Source organism: Leopardus geoffroyi, chromosome X (genome assembly GCF_018350155.1).
Source record: "Leopardus geoffroyi isolate Oge1 chromosome X, O.geoffroyi_Oge1_pat1.0, whole genome shotgun sequence".
Classification (NCBI taxonomy): domain Eukaryota; kingdom Metazoa; phylum Chordata; class Mammalia; order Carnivora; family Felidae; genus Leopardus; species Leopardus geoffroyi.
Window position 1 is genome coordinate 63,406,031 of NC_059343.1, and position 17,218 is coordinate 63,423,248.

At 37.9% G+C, this 17,218-nt stretch overlaps 1 protein-coding gene across 1 annotated transcript in view; it reads right to left on the bottom strand.

Annotated features, from left to right (window-relative positions):
• Window positions 1–12,970: 12,970 nt before the first annotated feature.
• The window catches only part of MAGT1 (magnesium transporter 1), a 60,752-nt gene continuing 56,504 nt past the window's right edge, over window positions 12,971–17,218 (bottom strand). Inside the window, exon 10 of the mRNA XM_045470679.1 lies at window positions 12,971–15,006. Coding sequence (XP_045326635.1) covers window positions 14,991–15,006 — 16 coding nt within the window. The 3' untranslated portion in view covers window positions 12,971–14,990. The remainder of the gene's footprint in view (window positions 15,007–17,218) is intronic.

The following is a 17,218-nucleotide window of genomic DNA, read 5'->3' on the forward strand; positions in this document are numbered from 1 at the left end:
AGGTGATACCTGAGTGTGGTTTTGATTTGTATTTCCCTGATAAGGAGCGACGCTGAACATCTTTTCATGTGCCTGTTGGCCATCCGGATGTCTTCTTTAGAGAAGTGTCTATTCATGTTTTCTGCCCATTTCTTCACTGGGTTATTTGTTTTTCGGGTGTGGAGTTTGGTGAGCTCTTTATAGATTCTGGATACTAGCCCTTTGTCCGATATGTCATTTGCAAATATCTTTTCCCATTCCGTTGGTTGCCTTTTAGTTTTGTTGGTTGTTTCCTTTGCTGTGCAGAAGCTTTTTATCTTCATAAGGTCCCAGTAATTCACTTTTGCTTTTAATTCCCTTGCCTTTGGGGATGTGTCGAGTAAGAGATTGCTACGGCTGAGGTCAGAGAGGTCTTTTCCTGCTTTCTCCTCTAAGGTTTTGATGGTTTCCTGTCTCACATTCAGGTCCTTTATCCATTTCGAGTTTATTTTTGTGAATGGTGTGAGGAAGTGGTCTAGTTTCAACCTTCTGCATGTTGCTGTCCAGTTCTCCCAGCACCATTTGTTAAAGAGGCTGTCTTTTTTCCATTGGATGTTCTTTCCTGCTTTGTCAAAGATGAGTTGGCCATACGTTTGTGGGTCTAGTTCTGGGGTTTCTATTCTATTCCATTGGTCTATGTGTCTGTTTTTGTGCCAATACCATGCTGTCTTGATGATGACAGCTTTGTAGTAGAGGCTAAAGTCTGGGATTGTGATGCCTCCTGCTTTGGTCTTCTTTTTCAAAATTCCTTTGGCTATTCGGGGCCTTTTGTGGTTCCATATGAATTTTAGGATTGCTTGTTCTAGTTTCGAGAAGAATGCTGGTGCAATTTTGATTGGGATTGCATTGAATGTGTAGATTGCTTTGGGTAGTATTGACATTTTGACAATATTTATTTTTCCAATCCATGAGCAGGGAATGTCTTTCCATTTCTTTAAATCTTCTTCCATTTCCTTCATAAGCTTTCTATAGTTTTCAGCATACAGATCCTTTACATCTTTGGTTAGATTTATTCCTAGGTATTTTATGCTTCTTGGTGCAATTGGGAATGGGATCAGTTTCTTTAGTTGTCTTTCTGTTGCTTCATTGTTAGTGTATAAGAATGCAACTGATTTCTGTACATTGATTTTGTATCCTGCGACTTTGCTGAATTCATGTATCAATTCTAGCAGACTTTTGGTGGAGTCTATCGGATTTTCCATGTATAATATCATGTCATTTGCAAAAAGCGAAAGCTTGACTTCATCTTTGCCAATTTTGATGCCTTTGATTTCCTTTTGTTGTCTGATTGCTGATGCTAGAACTTCCAGCACTATGTTAAACAACAGCGGTGAGAGTGGGCATCCCTGTCGTGTTCCTGATCTCAGGGAAAAAGCTCTCAGTTTTTCCCCATTGAGGATGATGTTAGCTGTGGGCTTCTCATAAATGGCTTTTATGATCTTTAAGTATGTTCCTTCTATCCCGACTTTCTCAAGGGTTTTTATTAAGAAAGGGTGCTGGATTTTGTCAAAGGCCTTTTCTGCATCGATTGACAGGATCATATGGTTCTTCTCTTTTTTTTTGTTAATGTGGTGTATCACGTTGATTGATTTGCGAATGTTGAACCAGCCCTGCATCCCAGGAATGAATCCCACTTGATCATGGTGAATAATTCTTTTTATATGCCGTTGAATTCGATTTGCTAGTATCTTATTGAGAATTTTTGCATCCATATTCATCAGGGATATTGGCCGGTAGTTCTCTTTTTTTACTGGGTCTCTGTCTGGTTTAGGAATCAAAGGAATACTGGCTTCATAGAATGAGTCTGGAAGTTTTCCTTCCCTTTCTATTTCTTGGAATAGCTTGAGAAGGATAGGTATTATCTCTGCTTTAAACGTCTGGTAGAACTCCCCTGGGAAGCCATCTGGTCCTGGACTCTTATTTGTTGGGAGATTTTTGATAACTGATTCAATTTCTTCGCTGGTTATGGGTCTGTTCAAGCTTTCTATTTCCTCCTGATTGAGTTTTGGAAGAGTGTGGGTGTTCAGGAATTTGTCCATTTCTTCCAGGTTGTCCAATTTGTTGGCATATAATTTTTCATAGTATTCCCTGATAATTGTTTGTATCTCTGAGGGATTGGTTGTAATAATTCCATTTTCATTCATGATTTTATCTATTTGGGTCATCTCCCTTTTCTTTTTGAGAAGCCTGGCTAGACGTTTGTCAATTTTGTTTATTTTTTCAAAAAACCAACTCTTGGTTTCGTTGATCTGCTCTACAGTTTTTTTAGACTCTATATTGTTTATTTCTGCTCTGATCTTTATTATTTCTCTTCTTCTGCTGGATTTAGGCTGCCTTTGCTGTTCTGCTTCTATTTCCTTTAGGTGTGCTGTTAGATTTTGTATTTGGGATTTTTCTTGTTTCTTGAGATAGGCCTGGATTGCAATGTATTTTCCTCTCAGGACTGCCTTCGCCGCGTCCCAAAGCGTTTGGATTGTTGTATTTTCATTTTCGTTTGTTTCCATATATTTTTTTATTTCTTCTCTAATTGCCTGGTTGACCCACTCATTCGTTAGTAGGGTGTTCTTTAACCTCCATGCTCTTGGAGGTTTTCCAGACTTTTTTCTGTGGTTGATTTCAAGCTTCATAGCATTGTGGTCTGAAAGTATGCATGGTATAATTTCAATTCTGGTAAACTTATGAAGGGCTGTTTTGTGACCCAGTATATGATCTATCTTGGAGAATGTTCCATGTGCACTCGAGAAGAAAGTATATTCTGTTGCTTTGGGATGCAGAGTTCTAAATATATCTGTCAAGTCCATCTGATCCAATGTCTCATTCAGGGCCCTTGTTTCTTTATTGAGCGTGTGTCTAGATGATCTATCCATTTCTGTAAGTGGGGTGTTAAAGTCCCCTGCAATTACCACATTCTTATCAATAAGGTTGCTTATGTTTATGAGTAGTTGTTTTATATATTTGGGGGCTCCGGTATTCGGCGCATAGACATTTATAATTGTTAGCTCTTCCTGATGGATAGACCCTGTAACTATTATATAATGTCCTTCTTCATCTCTTGTTACAGCCTTTAATTTAAAGTCTAGTTTGTCTGATATAAGTATGGCTACTCCGGCTTTCTTTTGGCTTCCAGTAGCATGATAAATAGTTCTCCATCCCCTCACTCTCAATCTAAAGGTGTCCTCAGGTCTAAAATGAGTCTCTTGTAGACAGCAAATAGATGGGTCTTGTTTTTTTATCCATTCTGATACCCTATGTCTTTTGGTTGGCGCATTTAGTCCATTTACATTCAGTGTTATTATAGAAAGATATGGGTTTAGAGTCATTGTGATGTCTGTATGTTTTATGCTTGTAGTGATCTCTGGTATTTTGTCTCACAGGGTCCCCCTTAGGATCTCTTGTAGGGCTGGTTTAGTGGTGACAAATTCCTTCAGTTTTTGTTTGTTTGGGAAGACCTTTATCTCTCCTTCTATTCTAAATGACAGACTTGCTGGATAAAGGATTCTCGGCTGCATATTTTTTCTGTCTAGCACACTAAAAATCTTGTGCCAATTCTTTCTGGCCTGCCAAGTTTCAAAAGAGAGATCAGTCACGAGTCTTATAGGTCTCCCTTTATATGTGAGGGCACGTTTACCCCTTGCTGCTTTCAGAATTTTCTCTTTATCCTTGTATTTTGCCAGTTTCACTATGATATGTCGTGCAGAAGATCGATTCAAGTTCCGTCTGGAGGGAGTTCTCTGTGCCTCTTGGATTTCAATGCCTTTTTCCTTCCCCAGTTCAGGGAGGTTCTCAGCTATTATTTCTTCAAGTACCCCTTCAGCACCTTTCCCTCTCTCTTCCTCCTCTGGGATACCAATTATGCGTATATTATTTCTTTTTAGTGTATCACTTAGTTCTCTAATTTTCCCCTCATACTCCTGGATTTTTTTATCTCTCTTTCTCTCAGCTTACTCTTTTTCCATAACTTTATCTTCTAGTTCACCTATTCTCTCCTCTGCCTCTTCAATCCGAGCTGTGGTGGTTTCGATTTTGTTTTGCATTTCATTTAAAGCGTTTTTCAGCTCCTCGTGACTGTTCCTTAGTCCCTTGATCTCTGTAGCAAGGGATTCTCTGCTGTCCTGTATACTGTTTTCAAGCCCGGCGATTAATTTTATGACTATTATTTTAAATTCACTTTCTGTTATATTATTTAAATCCTTTTTGATCAGCTCATTAGCTGTTGTTATTTCCTGAAGATTCTTCTGAGGGGAATTCTTCCGGTTGGTCATTTTGGATAGTCCCTGGTGTGGTGAGGACCTGCAGGGCACTTCCCCTGTGCTGTGGTGTATAACTGGAGTTGGTGGGCGGGGCCGCAGTCCGACCTGATGTCTGCCCCCAGCCCACTGCTGGGGCCACAGTCAAACTGGTGTGTGCCTTCTCTTCCCCTCTCCTAGGGGCGGGATTCACTGTGGGGTGGCGTGGCCCGTCTGGGCTACTTGCACACTGCCAGACTTGTGATGCTGGGGATCTGGCGTATTAGCTGGGGTGGGTAGGCAAGGTGCACAGGGGCAGGAGGGGCAGGCTTAGCTCGCTTCTCCTTAGGTAATCCACTTCAGGAGGGGCCCTGTGGCAGCGGGAGGGAGTCAGATCCGCTGCCGGAGGTTTGGCTCCTCTGCAGAAGCACAGAGTTGGGTGTTTGCGCGGAGCGAGGAAGTTCCCTGGCAGGAACTGGTTCTCTTTGGGATTTTGGCTGTGGGATGGGCGGGGGAGATGGCGCTGGCGAGCGCCTTTGTTCCCCACCAAACTGAGCTCTGTCGTCCGGGGGCTCAGCAGCTCTCCCTCCCTTTGTCCTCCAGCCTTCCTGCTTTCCGAGCAGAGCTGTTAACTTATGACCTCCCAGACGCTAAGTCGCGCTTGCTGTTGGAACACAGTCCGTCAGGCCCCTCCGCTTTTTCAAGCCAGACTCTGGAGCTCTGCTTGGCCGGCGAGCCGCCCCTCCGCCCCGGCTCCCTCCCGCCAGTCCGTGGAGCGCGCACCGCCTCGCCGCCCTTCCTACCCTCTTCCGTGGGCCTCTCGTCTGCGCTTGGCTCCGGCGACTCCGTTCTGCTAATCCTCTGGCGGTTTTCTGGGTTATTTAGGCAGGTGTAGGTGGAATCTAATTGATCAGCAGGACGCGCGGTGAGCCCAGCGTCCTCCTACGCCGCCATCTTCCCTCCGGCTCTCAAATTATTTTCTAAATACCCTTGTGATTTCTTCTTTGACCCGTTGGTTGTTTAAGAGTATGCTGTTTAATTTCCTCATACTTATTAATTTTCCACATTTCCTTCTGTTATTGAATTCTAGCCTTTTCTCATTGTAGGCAGAGGAGATATTGTTTGGTGGTGTGTTCTCTGTAAATCCATCACTCCAGTTGGTTTATAGTGTTGTTCAAGCCCTCTATTACCTTAATGATCTTCTTTCTTGTTTTATCAATTATTAAAAGTGGAGTACTGAAATTTCCAACTATTATTGTAGAACTGTCTGTTTCTTCCTTCAATTCTATCAGTATATGTTTATAATTATTATATTCTCTTGAGGGATTGACACTTTATCAATAAATAAGGTCCTTTTTGTCACTTGTAACAATTTTTTAAAGTTCATTTATTTTAAGAAGGAGAGAGACAGAGAGAGAAGGAGGGAGAGAGAGGGAGGGAGGCAGAGAGAGAGAGACAGAGAGAGAGAGAGAGAGAGAGAGAGAGAGAATCCCAAGCAGACTCTGTGCTGTCAGCACTGACCCCAATATGGGGCTCAATCTCACAAACTGTGAGATCATGACCTGAGCCAAAACCGAGTCGGATGCTTAACCAACAGAGCCACCCAGGCCCCCCTAAAACAATGATTCTATACAGCTCCATCCTTCCCCTTTTATGTTGTTATCATCAACTAATATCTTTATGCATTGTGTGCTCACTAACATAAATTTATAATTATTGATTTATGCATATTCTCTTTAATCAAATGGGATAATAAAGAGGAATCATGAACCAAAAATGCAGTAATACTGGCTTTTACATTTACCTGTGTAGTTACATTTACTAGTGATCTTAATTTCCTCATATGGTTTTGAGTTACTGTCTAGTGTACTTTAATTTTGACCCAAAGATCTTCTAATGTTTATTTATTTTTGAGAGAGAGAGAGAGAGAGAGAGCGAAAAGAAGAGGGGCAGAGAGAAAGAGGGAGACACAGAATCCAAAGCAGACTCCAGGCTCTGTGGGCACAGAGCACAACACGGGGCTCGAACTCACAAACAGTGAGATCATGACTTGAGCCAAAGTCGAACCTGAGCCAGCCAGGCACCCTGACCTGAAGATCTTTTGATCTACTAGAAGCAAATTCTCTCAGCTTTTGTTTTATCTGGGAATGTCTTAATTTTTTCCTTCATATCTGAAGAATTGTTTTGCCAATTCTAGAATTCATGGTTAATATATTTTTTCAGTACTTTAAATATGTCATCCCACTGCTTTTTGACCCCCTTTGTTTCTAATGAAAAATTGGCTGTTAATCTTATTGACAAATCATTTTTCTCTTGGCACTTTCAAGTTTCTCTATCTGTCTGCCTGTCTTGGTATGGATCTTTTTGAGTTTATTTTACTTGGAGTTTGGTGAGCTTCTTAGATGTGTAGATTCATGTCTTCCATTAAATTTGGGACATTTTCAGCCATTACGTGTTCATATATTCTTTCTGCCTTTTCACTCTCTCTTTTTTCTTCTGCTAGAACTCTCATTATGTTAATTATCTTATTCTATTTTTCTTTCTGCTTCTGCAACTGGATAATTATAATTGACTTATCTTCCTGATTACTATTTCTTTCTTCTGCCTGCTTAAATGTGTTTTTGAAGTAGTAAATTTTTTTCATTATTGTATCTTTCCACTCAAGAATTTCCATTTGGTTCTTTTTGTGATATCTATTTCTTTATTTTTTCCACCAAGACTAATATCTTTTATTTTCCAGCTTTATTGAGATGTAATTGACATATAAGGTTGTATACAAGGAAGATATACATGATTTGATACACATTGTGAAACGTTTACCATAATAAGGTTCGTTAACACATCCTTCACCTCACATAATTACCATTTTGTTGTTATGATCCATCTCTTTATTGATATTCTATGGTGAGACATTGCTCACCTGATTTTCTTGAGTTCTTTGAACATGGTTTCCTTTAGCTCTTTAAACATATTTTAAATACCTGTTTTAAAGTCTTTTTCTAGTAAGTATAATATCTAGGCTTCCTGAAGCATAATTTCTGCCAATTTCTTTTTTTCCATGTGAATGGGCCATACTTTCTTATTTTTTAATGTCTCATTTTTTTACTGAAAAATGGACATTTTGAATATAGTAATGTGGTATCTCTGGAAACCAGATTCTTTTCCTCTCCCAGGGTTTGTTGTTGTTCATTGTAGGTTGTAGTTCTTGCTTAGTGAGGTTTCTAAACTACTTTTGTATATGTAGTGTGTGCTGATTGTTGCCACTGGAGCATGCTTTTAAACTGTTTTTATAAAGACTGAATTCTTTGTCATGTGTGGATCCTGAAGTCTGTTTCACTAGCTTAGTGGTGATTTAATGATTTGTGAGTTGATTTCCTTAAATATATGGAAGCAAAAGAAAAGAAAAGAAGTCTCTTGATCTTTGCAGATTGGCTTTGTGTTGGTGCAATCCTTCAACACTTAGCCAGTGTGCTTACAACTCTGCCTTAGCTTTCAATTCCTGCTCACAATGAGCATAAAGATCAGCCAAGGGTGAAAGCTCAGAGAATTCTTAAGTTTTTTCTGAGTATGCATTCTGTTTTTGGTATGTAAAATTTTTATTTCTCAAAGTGTCTTCTCAGATTTTCCTCCCAGACTTTTGGTGCAGTTGTTTGTCACAACGGCCATGTTTTTCCCCAGGCAGCATCGGCGTCTTCATTTGTCTTTCAATATTTTCAAGGAATACCCTGTTCATAACTGCGTTTCTGCCCTGAAAGACTTCCGAGTTAGGCAAAATTGAGGCAAGCCCCTTTTGTCATTCCTTCCAGGAACACACAAACAGGTCAAAATAGACAAACACAATATTTTGGGAACAAAATCTGTTCTGCTCTCTCTGGGACCAGCTACCTACACTGGGAACACAGGGTGAGTTAAAGACTCTGACACACCAGAGTGGGGAAATCAGGCAAGGCTAAAATAGCACAAAGCTCTCCTACTATGCTTAAGTTGACTTTTCTTGATTCAGCATTCACTTAGTTGTTTTTTTTTTTCCCATTTTTAAATGTTTATTTATTTAAATTTTTAAATGTCTATTTATTTTTGAAGGAGAAAGTGACAGTGTGAGTGAGGGAGGGGCAGAGAGAGAGGAAGACACAGAATCCGGAGCAGGCTCCAGGCTCTGAGCTGTCAGCACAGGGCCTGATGTGGGGCTCAAACCCATGAACTGTAAGATCATGACCTGAGCTGAAGTCGGACACTCAAATGACTGAGCCACCCAGGAGCCCCTCACTTGGTTGCTTTAAACCTTGACTATTTCCAGAGTTCTGACAACAGTGATACTGACAGTTTTGCTCATTTTTTTCATTGTTTTTACAGAGGGATGGGCCCTTTAAACTGTTTACTTTGCCATCTTCTGTCTTGGTTATTTTTGGCCCTTCACATTTGCATATAAAATTTAAAATCAGCATTTCAATCTTCACACACTAAAAAATCTGCCAAAATTTTTACTGGAATTGATGTGAAAATTGAGAGCATTATAACATTGAATTTTGAAATGTATGAATAGGGCATATCCTTTATTTAGGTGTTAATTTCTGTCAATGTTTTGCAGTTTTCAGTATATGTTTTGCCTATCTTTTATTACATTTATTCCTAATACTATCTTTAAAAATTTTTTTTAATGTTTTTATTCATTTTTGAGACAGAGAGACAGAGCATGAGCAGGGGAGGGGCAGAATGAGAGGGAGACACAGAATCCGAAGCAGGCTCCAGGCTCTGAGCTGTCAGCACAGAGCCTGATGCAGGTCTTGAACTCACGGAGTGCGAGATCATGACCTGAGCTGAAGTCGGACGCTTAACCGACTGAGCCACCCAGGTGCCCCATATTCCTAATACTACCTTAATCTTAATTAACATTTGACAGAACTAGCTAGCTAGTCACTATGAAGGAATTCTATCTGATACCTTTCTTCTGCTGAGCTTTTGGGACTATAATCTATTATGTATGCTACTACAGCAAAATGGTAATACTGATATTTTAGTATTTATATTTTTATATTACCAAAACATTGGTATTTTATAAAAATATGAGATAAAATTGTCACAGTAGTCTACATGTTGTCCTCAGATGTTACCCCTGAAAACAGGCCAGGAACAAAGATTAAGGATTCTTTGTACTTCCAACTTGAGTCTTGGAAATAGAATGATTAAGAAGGAAAATCTCCATTAAAAGAGGTGAGGAGAAGGGCGCTTGGGTGGCTCATTTGTTTAAGTGTCCAACTCTTGGTTTCAACTCAGGTCATGATCTCATGGTTTGTGAGTATGAGCCTTGCGTTGGGTTCTGTGTTGACAGCATGGAGCCTACTTAGGCTACTCTCTCTCTGCCCCAGCCCTGCTTGCTCTCTCTTTCTCAAAATAAATAAACTTTAAAAAAAAAAGAGGTGAGGAGAGGTCAGCCTTGTGAGAATGAATCTGACCTTTGAGGGAGAAAAGGGAAAGGAAAGAAGAGATCTAACCACAGAGGAAGAGAAGAAGTTGGGTTTTCAGGGGTCCTGGTATTGGGCCTAGAAACCTCCCTTCCTCTTTTTTCCTTTTCTCTTCAAATTTCCCTACTATCTTCTCTTTCTGTTTCTCTAAAGTTTCTTCATCTCAGTTGTAATAAGATTCTATGGGAATTGGATGGAGGTCCAAATTGGTTGTAAGGGAAATATAAATGACTAATAAATAAAAGATGTTCAGAGTTACTAATAACTTGGAAACTGGTAATTGAAATGAGATACATTGAAAGAATTTTAAAACCAGAAAAGGGATAAGAGTGGTAAGAATATTTTTAAAGTAGTGCAGTTTGTTCTTTTAGAAGTTTCCAAGTACCATGTAACTCTGGGTATGACTCGGGATGTAAATGAATCTGACTTCATATATTTTTAAGGCCTCTTTTACTTTTATTTTTTAATGTCTATTTATTTTTGAGGGAGAGACAGCATGAGCGGGAGAGGGGCAGAGAGAGAGAGAGGGAGACAGTCCAACTCATGGATCAAACCCACCAACTGCAAGATCATGACCTGAGTCGATGTCGGACGCTTAACCTACTGAGCCACTCAGGTGCCCCTCTGACTTCAGAGTTTAAGTACTGAAATGATACTATACCTACAAGAATATTTTGGCATTTAGGTGGGGGCAGGGACCAAAAAAAGAGAATATTTTGGCATCTCAGAACCTTAAAAATCTATCTTGTGAATTATTCACCCTTTAAAATTCCAATTTCTGTCACAGAAACTTTTCTCTTTGCCTCCCACCCGAGCCCCAAGAAAGTGATTAAGCCTTTATCTGTACCCATGATATAACATATATTCTCCCACTAACACATAGGGATTGCATTTGTTTACATGTTTATTTCCACCATAAGACTGCAAGCAACTCAAGAGCAAAGACCTTTTTTTCTTTATTCAATCAGTGAAAATTTACTGAGCATGTACTATGCAGGCATTTTAGAAAATGAGCATACAAAGATGAGTAAGACAATACTCCTGTTCTCTACTGTTTAGGGGAGAAACCCAGCAATTAGAGATAGACTAACAGAGACGGCATGCACTAAGTAAGAGAGGAGGGGTATAGATCCAAAAGTGGGAGGTCAGGAAAACTTCCGAGAAATTATGTTTGAACTGTGTTTGAGGGGGAGAAAACATTTCATTAATTTTATTTGAAGATCACAAAAAGAACTTTAGACCTGAAGTTCTCTAGCTACAACTGCTGGCCACAGAGCCATGGCAAGGCATCATAAACTGGAAGGTTCAAACCAAATGGGTCATTTCTGAGTCTGGATTTTGGGTGATGCCAACACATCTTAATGAGTTTTTTTTTTTTCCAGCTGGAAGTCATTGTTTACAAAGCACTCATTGGAATATACTAATCACCACTGATTGTGAAGGCAGGGTTTATCTGAATGTCCTTAAATTGTTGCCCAAAAGAGCCTGAAGACCATGCTTCAACATTTTAACCATGAGTCATATTCTATCCATCTGTATTCATATTTTCAGGACAATGGTGAAATACAAAGTGGTGTCAGTGAGGATATGCCAGTATGGGGTTGGAGCCAAGGCATTAGTATTTTAGTTGTGAGCATTAGTATTTTAGTTTTGAGTTGTGGTAAAAATATATATGTATATTTTTTATTTTTTATTTTTTTAAAGTAAGCTCTAGGCCCAACATAGGACTTGAACTCATGACCCTGAGGTCAAGAGTCACATGCTTTACTGACTGAGCCAGCCAGGTGACCCTAAATTCTACTTTCACAGATTAAAGGGAGTCTATTGAAATTCCTCCCTTCTTCTGAAGCCTACATCAACCATTCCAGGGAAATGCTTCTCCCATCAGGACCCTTCATCCAGGATCTAGATGTCAGGAAACAATCATAGACTATGGTTTCTATGTCTCCAGGGAGTAACTTGCATCTCCCACTGAAACCTAATCCATAGGAAATTTGCAGCAAAATTGGAAACTCTGTAGGCATTTCCTTAGAATAACCTTCAGTGAACTGCATCACCTCTCTAAGTTAGATTTTCTTTAACAGTCAAAATAAAGGGGCTGATTAAATTGTCCCTTTGGCTTTGACTTTCTATAATATTAGCATACTATTACAGTTGTTGATTTCATCCTTGCTCATATTTGGGAAGAACCTATTTAAATCAAGATCTGATATTAACTTACTGGTTTCAAGTAAATCCTTTCTAGATTTTTTTTTCTAAAAAATATTTCAATGCATATGAAATAACTTGCACCTATAATGGCCACCACAGCATTTCAGAGCTTCTTCAGAACTCTGACTACAAAACATCCTACATTTCAATTGATTTAATTCGATACCAAACCTGAATATCACAAATTATATGTATTCAAATTTTAAATACATGTATCTTTAATATTTTGCACCTAAAACAGTGGTGCTGGAAGGTACATTGAGGAGATTTAGTCCAATGCACTCACATTAGAATAAAGAAACAGGTCCTGAGAGAACCTATTTCAAGTGACTTGCCTATGGCCACATAGCTAAACAGAAAGTAAGGAAGGACCAAAAGCTGTTTAAAAGCCAGATCTCTCTACTTCCTGTCCAATGTTCCCATTCCATGTTTGCAAATGTACTGTTGCCCAGTCTCATATAACTTGATAATCTGGGTAACTTTCAAATCAATTATTCAGTACAAAAACGTAACTTACCTAGTCACAATGTTCATAGGGACAAAACTAGATCAACCATTTATGACAGCCATTCATCTATTAATCTTGGCTGTTTTGAATCTAATAGATGACAATATTAATGAAAGATAACATATGAAATCCCAGAAGAATGTATCTCAGTTTAGAAATACCTAAGCGGGGGGCACCTGGGTGGCTCAGTCGGTTAAGCGTCCCACTTTGGCTCAGGTCATGATCTTGCGGTTTGTGAGTTCGAGCCCCACGTCGGGCTTTGTGCTGACAGCTCAGAGCCTGGAGCCTACTTCAGATTCTGTATCTCTTTCTCTCTCTGCCCCTCCCCCCCCTTGTGCTCTGTCTCTCTCTGCCTCTCAAAAATAAATAAATGTAAAAAAAAAATAAAAAATGGAAATACCTAAGGAAATTGGCTTATCAAATTCACTGTCATTAGGACAATAAGAAATTCAATTATAATTTCAAAATGAAATAATCTAATATTACAATTCTAATTTAGTGTTTTAAATTCACCCCTCTTTACATGTTAATCAAAAAACTCAGAGTAGATTGTAAAAGTTTATTGATATGGTCAAAAAGCAAATAGCCAGACATTTGGTTATCTGTGCTACTACAATGTCATTTTGAATAGTATTTTTAAAATGCATAACAAATAATATTTAAAACATTACTAGAAAAGTAAATTAAGAGTCTACTTTAAGGCACTTCAGATGAAAGCAAATTTCAAAGTTTACATAAAATTAACTCTATTCTAAGTTTAGTAAATCTGCTTTCTACAGATTTTAGCTAGAATGTAACTTTTCTCCCTGCACAAGAAAAATGTGCTATAAGGGTGACAAAACAAATAAAAAAAAAGTGTCATTCTTTCAATGCTTATGGCACATTATCTGGAGCTATACAGATTACATGGCAGTAGTATTACCCTGGTCAGTCTGTACAAATCAGGGCATCTTTATACAAGTCTCATAAGAATCACAGCATAAATTTATTTGGCCTGAGACAATTACAAGAATAGCAGATAAGGAATCCAAAATCACACAACTTACAGGGAAGTAATTACCAAAAAGTGAATCCACTAAAGGGGAAATGGTCAACTGTATGTCCCCACCCACCAAATCTTCAAACAAAAACCCTCATAAAATGTTTCTTCTTAGGCAATTATATCCATCTCTTCTGCAAATCTCTTTATATAAGACTTTTAGACCACATGAGAGTTATTAGATAGTAAATAGTAGGCAAAGTATTATTTTAATGTAATACTTCTAAGATTGCTTTAAAATTTTTTCACAATCGTAATTATCATATTTCCATAATAGTGGAATTTCAGGATATTCTTCATAGCTATAGGAAAGGTTATGGCTAGATCTAATGATAACTTTCATTCTTTCATTCTTCACATAAATTTGGTTAGCATTTATGGTTATTTCCACTGACAGAAAAAAAGACAAAACTCAAAAACTCTTCAAATATTTACTGTTTCTCTACTTGAGGTGTGGGAATGAAGGCTAAAATAATAGCAAAAACAGAACTGTCAAGAAACAATTTACTTTCCATTCACAGGCAACAACTCAATTATGTCAGGATGTGCTTCTTCCAGTCTAAGGGAGTCCTTCTCCTAAATACGAGGGTTAATGAAATATGTTGTAACTGTAATACAGAAATTGACTTAACCAGATGAACCTATTTTTTTCTCTAAAGTACAAATGAAATAAGCAACAATCTTTAATTTGCAGAAACATTTCAGACGATTTTTAAGTAACACTGATTTTAACACTAAGCTACATTTTTATTAGAGTGGAACCTACCGTAAATAAAAGAAATTAAGGAGACAGAATAAACCTGAAATCTTTCCAAATAAAAATAGTTAACAACACATTCATGCAGAAATCATAATCCTGTATTTAGACTTTTTAATATCTATAGCTACCACGAAGCATAACTAGCACTGTATTTCAGCAGAAAACATGAAGGAGGGGGAGGACTGGCTAGTCTTTTCTACAGGTTAGATATGTACTCTAAACAATATTGTTCTATTTTCAGAAGATTGCATAGCACAGATTTCCCCACCCAAAAGGAAAGATGTGCAAAGTATACACATCCATGCAAAGATGGAAAAGCTAAAACTGGATTCCTGATACATTTATCTGTTAATAGGCATATGTAGGAACACCTGGTCAGTTCTTTTTTTCCCCTAATTTTGGGTAAGATAATATAAAATCAGATAGCCAAAAGCTTACTAAAGCAGTTTTGAACCTTGTTCTAATTAAAATGTAGTAGTTATAAAATTTTTATAATGTACTTAATTTTACTAAATTAAATGTTACATAAAGTTCATCAGGAAGGGAAGGTTAGGAGGAGAATTGTATCCAAAATACTTCATGGTTTTGACAAGAAATTGCTTGTTAAGGCACTACAAATCTTCTTTGGTTAAATGATTAACTATTTAAATCACTTGAAAAAAAAGAGGTAATACAAAATACACAAATTTCATTCTTTACAACACACACCAATTTTTCATTTTCCAATTTCCATTACTCCAGTGTCTACATATCTCTGGGGTCCTTTTTAACTCATCAGAAAGCTGAAATAAAAACATTAAACAATATGTTAGTCTTTGAAAAAAAAAGGCTTTACTTTTTTTTTTTTGAGAAACAGAGAGTGTGTGCACATGCAAGCGGGGGAAGAACGGAGGAAGAGGGAAAGAGAGAATCCTAAGCAGGCTCCATGCCCAATGTGGAGCCTGATGTGGGGCTCAATCTCATGACAGTGAGATCATGACCTGAGCCAAAATCAAGAGTGGGATCTTAACTGACTGAGCCACCCAGGCACCCCACAATAGGCTTTAATTCTAACAAATACTGTATCTTGATTTTAACAGACAAACGAGCATTTGGGTGTATGCATAATAAACTTTGAGTATTAATACCAAAAGTGAGAAACACCGAGATTCTGAGATGGTCTTAGGCGAGAAGGAAATAGACATAAAGTTAAAATATGTCATGAAGAGAAATACTGATTAATAACTGAATCAACCATGGTGATGAAATAAAGCAATAGAAATCCCAGCGAGATTGCCCTTGTACTCCATTCAGTATTCTATAGAGGAGAAATTATTTTAAAATATATATACACAGAAGAATAAAAGTATAAAGGTAGAAGATTATAAATCAAAAATCAAAGTTTGGGTAGGTTTTGTTCTTAAAATTAAGTTTGCCAGCATAAATATCCATCAACTGATGAATGAATAAGAAGATGTGGTATATATATATACAATGGAATATTACTCAGCAGCCATAAAAAAGAACAAAATCTTGTCATCTGCAAAGACATGGATGGAGCTAGACAGTATTATGCTAAGTGAAATAAGTCAGTCAGAGAAAGACAAATACCATATGATTTTACTCATATGTGGAATTTAAGAAATAAAACAAACAATGGGGTGCCTGGATGGCTCAGTCAGTTAAGTGTCTGACTTTTCATCTTGGCTCAGGTCATGGTCTCACGGTTGTTGAGACTGAGCCCCACATTGGGCTCCATGCTGACAGTATGAAGCCTGCTTGGGATTCTCTCTCTCCCTCTCTCTGTGTCCCTCCCCTGTGTGTGCTCTTTCTCTCTCTCTCAAAATAAATAAATAAATATTAAAATAGAAAGAAAACAAATGAGCAAAGGGGAGGGAGAAAGAGGGAATCAAACCAAGAAAGAGACTCTTAACTATAGAGAACTGATGGTTACCAGAATGGAGGTGGGGGGAGAATGGGTTATATAGGTGATGGGGATTAAGGCGTATACTTCTTGTAATGAGCACCAAGTATTATATGGAAGTGCTGAATTACTAAATTACACACCTGAAACTAATATTACACTGTATGTTAACTAACTGGAATTTTACTCACCATCAAAAAGAATTAAATCTTACTACTTGCAACCACATGGATGGAACTAGTGTATTTTGCTAAGCAAAATAAGTCAGTCACAGAAAGACAAATACCATATAATTTCACTAATATGTGGAATTTAAGAAACAAAACAGATGAACATAGGGAAAGGGGGAAAAAAGAGAGGGAAGCAAACCATGAGACTCCTTAGTCTAGAGAACAAACTGAGGGCTGATGGAAGGGAGGTAGTCGGGGGATGGGCTAAATGGGTGATGGGTACTGAAGAGGGCACTTGTGATGAGCACTGGGTGTTATACGTAAGTGATGAATCACTAAATTCTATTCCTGACACCAGTATTACACTATATGAGAACTAAAATTTAAATAAAAATCTGAAAAAGAAATAAAAAAAGAAATAAAATTAAGTAAGTTTGCAAGAAAAAATTCAAAAAAAGATTGATTTATGTTGTTCATTGATCAAAAGAATCTAGGACTGTCACAATATAATCAATCAACCAAGGAGTTGTTCAAAATTACCTACTGCAAACATGTGTTAAAAGTAATATGAAAAATGAATTTGTCTCTCAAAAACATCACTTGATATACTTTATTTTTAGTGTTCATAGTCCTTTATACAACAGGACAATGTTGTATTAAAAGAACAGGAATTATGGCAACTGATACTCAAATTATAAAACTAACTCACAACATTCCCCATTATGTAGATACACATCTCATGGCTACTAACAGAATAAAATCGAGAATTTACAACCAGGACAGTAATTTCTTCCCTGAGCCTTAGAGATCTCTATGAACATTTCAAGCCAATTAGATCTTCTTAAACACTCTTTCTTTTTTTGTTGTTGTTTTATAGTTTATTTATTTTGAGAGAGAGAGAGAGTGTGAGCAGGAGAAGGG